Consider the following 7812-nt stretch of genomic DNA (forward strand, 5'->3'; position numbering starts at 1 on the left):
AATCCAATTTACCTATATTATTATAAAATTAAAATTACTATTCATCATCCTTCACTAACAATATAATATAATATAATATAATATAATATAATATAATATAATATAATATAATATAATATAATATAATATAATATAATATAATATAATATAATATAATATAATATAATATAATATAATATAATATAATATAATATAATATAATATAATATAATATAATATAATATAATATAATATAATATAATATAATATAATATAATATAATATAATATAATATAATATAATATAATATAATATAATATAATATAATATAATATATAATATAATATAATATAATATAATATATATAATTAATTTAATTTAATTTACTCTAGTTACTTGAAATGTGGGGCATCTTAGAGATGCACAAGAAATCGGGTTTAAAACCTCACCCGGCATAAACCACAACGCCACGTACCCGGTTCCTTACTCACCAGTTATATATCGTTTCTGTACCCAATGACTTAAAAAAACCGGTTCAACATGAACCGTTCAGGACCCCAAAAATGGCTACTTAGTGGGCCAAAAAATATGGGTAGTTAATTGACTCGGGCCATTCCATGTTCATCTAAGCATTACTAAAAACACGGTACCCGTTCGGTACCGAACCAAACAGGTATCGGTACCGAAAAATAGGGAAAATGAGTACCAGTACAGAATATACCCGATACGGTTAGGTACCGGTACCAAATGTTCATCCATACTAAAAATGACATTTCAACCAAAACATGTGGCAACTCATCTACAGCATGACTCACAATAGTTTGGTTTATCTAGTCCAGCCATGATGGGTCCGGTACCGGTACCGTCACTGTAACCGTGACCCATAAAGCTCTTGAAATCCGCTTGTAAATAAACGAACCAAGCTGAACAAGGTCATTTAAACTTCAAGCCATGGTAAGCTTGATCATTTGGTTTGTTCATTAACTCAGTATGCCATTTAAGAAATCCAGTTTTTAGAAGAAAAAAGAACTTACCTGCCTTCTTTTATAAATCCATCCATGCGTAAGAATATATTTTTGTTATTTCAATCTACATGCACAAAAAATATTTTCAAAATTCCAAAAACAAACTAGCAGGATGGAGTTTTATTAGATGAGCTCGATCCACTTGGGAATAGCCCAGTGGTGTGGGTAAGTTTAAATAGAGCTTAGGATATGAGAGGTTAGGGGTTCAATCTCCATTGTGTGCAAGTTTAGCCATTCAAAAAAAAAAAAAAAAAAAAAAATGAGCTCGAGCTCAAATTTCAGCTTGTTTTAAGAGTTTCCAAGCCCAGCATACATGGCAGGTTCGTTTAACTTCAAGCCCGAGTCCAAAACCGAGCCCAAGCTGAAGCCGGCTAAGCTCAGTCTTTAAGTAGCCCTACTCAAAATTCACACCAAATGCAACCATCCAATTAGAGACGTACAAATCGTTTTTTTTTTCAATAACCGGTCCGGTCTTTAACCGCACCGGTTTTTTTCATCATCATCAAAAACCGGTTTTTTTTTACTCAAAACAATAACCGGTCCAACCGGTTAGGGTCAGTTTTTAACCTGTTTATTCCAAAAAAAAAAAAAAAAAAAAAAAAAACCGGGTTTTTGCCGGTTCAAACTGGTTATTTTATAACTGGTGTCGGTTTTAAAACCAGTTTTGAAGATTAAGATCTCTAACCGGTCTACAACCACCGGTTTGGTTCGATTAAAAAAACCGGTTTCGGATCTAAAACCGGTTTTTTTTTTACACCTCTACATCCAAGGTGCAAAGTTTACCCACCCATAAACAATCATCATCCACATAAGGCATAAATGCATAATATATAAGTTAAACTACCAAGTTTAAATTCAAAAAATACAACCATAACCAATAACAAGTGCAAATCCCATGAATTTCAAGATCATGAACAAAAAGAAAAGCTTTAAAACACCAAGCAGTGTGTGTATATGAGACCAAATAAGAAGGTAAATATAAACAAGACCAGTAATAACAAATGCTAGCCACATATCAAATGCGAAAGTGAAACTTATATTCAAACAAACCAACTTTCCCTCCAAACGCTTCAAGTTTCACCCCGTGTTTGAAATATGCAACCCAGATTAGTTCTTACGGTTCTTACTTATATTTAAGCTCTTATAAGAATCCTTCTCTCGCTATATGTAAAATAAATGACTAGAAATCTTGATAGAATACATTAGAAGTTGCTAGCAGAAGCCATGCCAAAAGACACAAAAAAGTAATGAACGAATGCACCGGTGATATATATTAAGACGACATCATAGTGATAGTATGAACAGGCTCAGCACCATAAGGTTACTAGGACCCACCGGCCCCTACTGGTTTGAATCGGATTTGGTGGCGGCACCGCCGTTTTGCTGGTGGGACTGCTGCTGGTTCTGATTCTGGTGTTGCATTTGATGAGCATGCTGCTGCTGTTGCTGTAGCTGGAACATTTGCGGGTTGATTGAGAGTTGAGCAAACTTAGCAGCATCCCCACTTAGTTCAGCGGTAGTCATTTTCAAACGATGAACTTCGGCAGTCAAAGCCTCGTTTAAAGCTGCCATGAGGTTGACCAAATTATGCAAGTCAATAAAGAGAAAAAAGAACCCCTTGACATCGGTTTATGGATGGACCAATCGACTACTATTACAAGAAAATAAAATAACCGTACCGTCTCGAAGCTGTGTCTGCTGTTCCATAGCTTGCAGACGAAACTTTAGCTCGTTATTTTGACTTGTGAGCCCAGCCGAGTCCCTCTGTATGATAATCAAATTAATGAATTACTAGACACGCGAAAATGAATCTTTTTCCAAAATTTAAAACAGAAAGGTCACCTGCAATAAGGTAAGTTGCGCAGACAGTGTCGTTGCTTCGGTCTGTAAAGTTTGAACCTTGTGTTCTAGTTCTGTAATGTAACGCATTTTCCGTTCTTTGGATCGAGCAGCAGATTGTCTATTAGCCAAGATCCTAAGAAAGACCACAAAAATATTTTTGAAGTACCCGAAAAACATTGTGATAAACAAAGGAACATGGATATGGGTGTAAACTTTTAATGCAACACAAATCTAATACAAAATTTGCAGGTTCGGTTGGGTTTTTAATAGAGTCTATGAACATGTTTAGTTAAAAGGGTCGTGTTTGGGTCAATATGGAGTTCGTCAGTTGACCCATTTAACCCAGTTACTTGATAAATTTTATAAAAATGAGTGATGTAAAACTAATTTCGTATTTTATGCCAAAATTAAAAGATAAATGGGCATCATGATTTATAGTTTAAACGAATAATAAAATAGATACATTTGTGAATTTAGAGTATCAACAGCAAAACTTTATAAATATTTTCCAAAACTTAAAACAGAACTGCAATAGATGCAAATCATAAATCACACACCTCTTGGCTCGTTTTGGATCGGTTAGAGCTATCTCAGCAAGTTTCTCATTAGCCATAATTTTCTTGAGTTCAGCTCCAGTAAACTCACCATTCCCGAACTCCAAACTGAACGTATTTGAATTCGAGTCGATAGAATTATTAGGAGATAGTTGACCAAGTTGACCACCAGGGGAAGGAGGGAGCTTCGGTGATTCATCACCAAAGTTCATCCTCTCCATAAAACTATCCATTGAAACACTTCTATAATGCCTTGTTGTTGGAGCAATGTCTCCACCTGCACTCCTTTTAACCCCTTCTCGTTTATTCATAATCGAACCAACCCCCGATTTTCTATGATTCCCACTTTCATTCACACTACTTGTAGCTTCGTTGTCACTGCTATCACCACCTGTCTTCGTGCCACTAGCTCTGCTATCCAACTCCTCACGATTATCGGTTCCTTGTTTCTCATCAGTTCCAGATGAGTTCAATGTATCGAGATTGTCTAAATTCATATACGCAGAAAACAAATCGTCTACAACTTCCCCTTCAGATTTCCTCTCTCCCATTCCTTCAGCATTGCTTTCATTACCACTTTTCTCCCAACTTGATTCCCGTTTGACCAACTGAATCGACTTTGACCCTTGACTGTTCGACGCACCCCTGTCTAAAGTATTCGGGCTTCTTAACGGAATCAATGGTGGTGACGACTGCAAGATAGTTGAAAACCCAAATGGAATATCACTATTAGACCGCCTATGAGCTTTACGCGGTGGAAGATTCTCACCGGTTCGGGTCAAACCCCCCCTGCTAAAAGGAGAAGAAGGCGGCAATAAAGAGTGTGAATTCGAATTCGAATTCCCATCACGTTCATCCATCGACACATCATCTGCAACTTGATCAGGAGAACGCGCCGAAGGTGAATCACGATACGGCGACGGGCTCAAAGGAGGAAGCGAATCAAGAGCGAAAAACGTAGGCTGCGACAGCGATCGCGAATGCGACGGCCCATGACCATGGTTAAAACTCGGCGAACCCCCAATCTTATGACTATTCCCGGAACTCTGAGTCACCGGAATCTGCGAGTAAGGTGAGACCGGAGGAAACTGCGGATGAGATGGTGGAATTCCCGCCCTTTTACCAGTGCTATCAACACTATAATTTGGGGAAAACTGTCGATTCTGACCCCGAAACTGAGCCGTATTAGATTGAGGTATATCAAGTTGATTAAAATTAGGTTTTTGTGATTGATGTTTAGGAACTGCTGAAGATGAAGTCCCAAAATTGGACTGCACTCTTTGAATCATCTCAGTATTTCCTTCACTATCACCCATTTCTTCACAGAATTCCCCCAAATTGAAACCCTAGGTAAAAATTTCACTTCAATCACACAGAAATGGTGTAATAATACACAAAAAAGGCCTACAATAAACAACATATATGAACAAAACAACTCAATTTCAAACCCTAATTTACAAAACTGAAAGAAAAATATCAAAATCAAACATAATAAAACATAATAAAACAAAAAAAAATATCAAAATGAAATTTACGAACAGTTTACCGGCGAATTTGGTGAGAAGGAATGAAAAGGACCGTAATGGAGACGGAATTGACGATGGTGAGTGTGTTGGTGTTTTCTCTCTCTAGAAAGTATGTGTTTTCTCTCACTAAAAGTAATAATTGTATGTGTATGTATTGATAACGATGACGATGACTTTCTACACGGATTTCATGACTGCTACTACTTGATGAACTGAATTACGCGTGAATTTAATAAGTGGAATTTCATGTGAATTTCGGATAAATTTGGGTTTCATTCCGACCCGTGTTTGACTAATATCTTATTTCTCCCTCCATCAACGGATAATGTAGCGGAAATAAGGTTATAAGATTGATTATTTAATTATATTTTTAGTGATACCGTATCGCGTATAGGTTTGCATATGTATTAGGCTAATCGTTGTGGGTGGGGACCTACTCTCCACCCCTCTAAATAGAGGGTTTTCATTGGTTTTCAACCCTGCCATCACCCATAACTTTTCACGCTTGTTAAGCCACTCACAATCGGCTCTTAGACCATGCGTAGTCGTTAGATGAATAATGCCCCTACTCTGAAGCGTTTTCTGCCATGTGGCAGTCCAGTCAGCAATAGAGGCATTATTAGGCGTTATTGCAAAAGTGGTGTAGTGGGAATGATGCCCAATAACGTCCATTCCAATCATTACACGATTATTTTTTAATTAAAAACTTAAAATACTTCATTAAATTAAAAAAATACAATACTATAAATAAAAAAACTGGAAAAAAGTAAAAAAAAAATTTACATTGCAAAATTTTTGGTTTTATAAAAGATCCAAATTAGACATTTAGGGGCTGTTTGGTAGCCTCTGAATTGTCATTAAGAGGCTACCTCTTAATGGAACCATTAAGAATTTTATCAATGAGAAGGTTGAAGAATGTGACATGTGATGATTTACCATTCAGAGGTTACCTCTTAACCATTCAGACTTGAGGTTACCTCTTATTTATTCAAAGGTTTTAAACAATTAAGAGGTACCATCTGAATGGTCATTAAGAGGCTACCAAACAGCCCCTTAATAAACAAAACTTTAGGGACTGATTTAGCATTTTTGAAACTTGAAATATTAAAGATTTTCAAGTTTAAATCTTTTTTTTAAATACAATCAAAGTGTAGGGACTGAATGTGCAAAATCACCTTCTTCTTCCTCCGTCACCCACAACAACCTACAACTTAAACCTTAAAAAAAAACCTTTACCAAAATCTAATTATACACACACAAATATTATTTCTTTTGTTTTTTTATTAAAACTAATTATACACACATGACAAGGTCTTATTGGGCAAATAAATGAAGTTTGAGCGTGTTTCAAATCACGCCAGGGGGGCTTTTTTTTGCTAAATAACGCCGGAAAACGCCGGCAGGGATGAGGACCGGACGTTTTGAGGCGTGTTTGAGAGGGAAAAAGGCCAAAATGTTGGCCATTACGGGTGGTCTTAGCGCCTATTGTGCAGTGTTCTAGCGCATTAACAACATTAGTGAGGGGGCGTTACTCTATAACACCCAACCTTATTGTTTGGTTATGGAAGGAAAATATTTTGGATTTGGCGAGTTAAGTTTATGTGTAAGAAAAGATTTCAATTTGATTATTTATATATATATATAAATAAAACACATTACTTTTATAACGTTTTGAAATGTAGATTTTAATAATTTATTTGGAATCAAAATTGGTCTTTTCATATTAAAAATGATTATTTGGCAAATAAAGGTAATTTAGAATTGTATAATTTTATTTTTGGTATTATGTAAAAGAAATTTTAAATTAAAACTAGGCTTTGTAAAATTACAAATGAACAATATTTCCAAAAATTAGACTACCTAAATTTAAGTTGCATGTGATACAAACCGTGACTTAAGAGGTCAAACAATGTTACATCCTGAATTCAAATTTCAAATTTGGTGTAAATTATGATGAAGCTTAACAAATATTTCTAGATCTTCTATATTTTTATTTAGAGTAAATTACAAGTTTTGTCCTTTATGTTTGTATCAAATTACAGGCGGTGTCCTTTGTCTTTAAAATTGACGATTTTTGTCCTTAACGTTTCAAAATCCTGCACGTTATGTCCTTTAGCCCTAACTCAGTCAGATTTTTTTGTTAAATATGGTCATGTGCCTAGCACATAAGGGTATTCTTGTCATTTTACTTCTTCAGTGACTATTGAGTAAATAACTTATATCAAGGGACTAAATGTGTAAAAAGAATAAAGAATATAATAGAACTAGGAGGGGTTCGATTGTTACTGAAAAGCCCAAAATTAGAGAAGAGGGTTTGGGGGAAGCCATGGCAGACCTCAATAGCATCGAAGAACCACAGCTATTACCATCCAAACGCAAGCAAACAACCGAAGAAGATTCTACAAAGAAACTCCGGCCGGACTCCGCCGTATCCGCCGACATAGAAGAAAAAATCGCGAACGAAAATGGCGAAAAACACTAAATCGAAGACGAAGAAGAAGACTATTTGGAAGAAGATAAAACAGATTCAAGTGATTCAGAGAAGATGAACATGTTAATAGCGGAAATGAGGTTGATCGGAAGGGGAAGGGGATAATGAAGGATGATAAAGGTAAAGGTAAGATGATTGAAGAATCTGAAGAAGATGATGATGATTCTGAATCTGTCGGTGGTGGAGATAGTGGATCGGACGGTGATGATGATTTCTCCGATGATCCGTTGACGAAGGTTGATTTGGATAACATTCTTCCGTCAGGAGTGAAAATTTCCAGTGATGACGTCACCAATGGTAAAGATGACGATGCCTGCATTAGCGAAGCTTGCCCCCCCCCCCCCAAATTTCCCGAAACCGGGAGGGGGGGGGGCGTATATACCTAAAAAATTTCT

General features: G+C 36.1%; 1 protein-coding gene across 2 annotated transcripts; it reads right to left on the bottom strand.

The window, feature by feature from the left end:
- Window positions 1–1852: 1852 nt before the first annotated feature.
- Window positions 1853–5243, bottom strand: LOC110922794. Of its 2 annotated transcripts, none has more exons than XM_022166990.2 (5): window positions 4947–5243; window positions 3404–4804; window positions 2847–2979; window positions 2684–2768; window positions 1853–2569 (listed from the first exon to the last, which is right to left on the bottom strand). In XM_022166990.2, exons 2-5 carry the CDS (start codon window positions 4714–4716, stop codon window positions 2346–2348), a joined length of 1755 nt encoding a protein of 584 aa, XP_022022682.1. In that variant the 5' UTR covers window positions 4717–4804; window positions 4947–5243; the 3' UTR covers window positions 1853–2345. The 2 variants fall into 2 exon arrangements, with proteins under 2 accessions (XP_022022682.1, XP_022022683.1); XM_022166991.2 differs by having other exon boundaries at window positions 3404–4746; window positions 4947–5126.
- Between the last annotated feature and the right edge of the window lie 2569 nt (window positions 5244–7812).

The sequence above is a fragment of the Helianthus annuus genome, chromosome 17 (genome assembly GCF_002127325.2).
Source record: "Helianthus annuus cultivar XRQ/B chromosome 17, HanXRQr2.0-SUNRISE, whole genome shotgun sequence".
Lineage (NCBI taxonomy): Eukaryota > Viridiplantae > Streptophyta > Magnoliopsida > Asterales > Asteraceae > Helianthus > Helianthus annuus.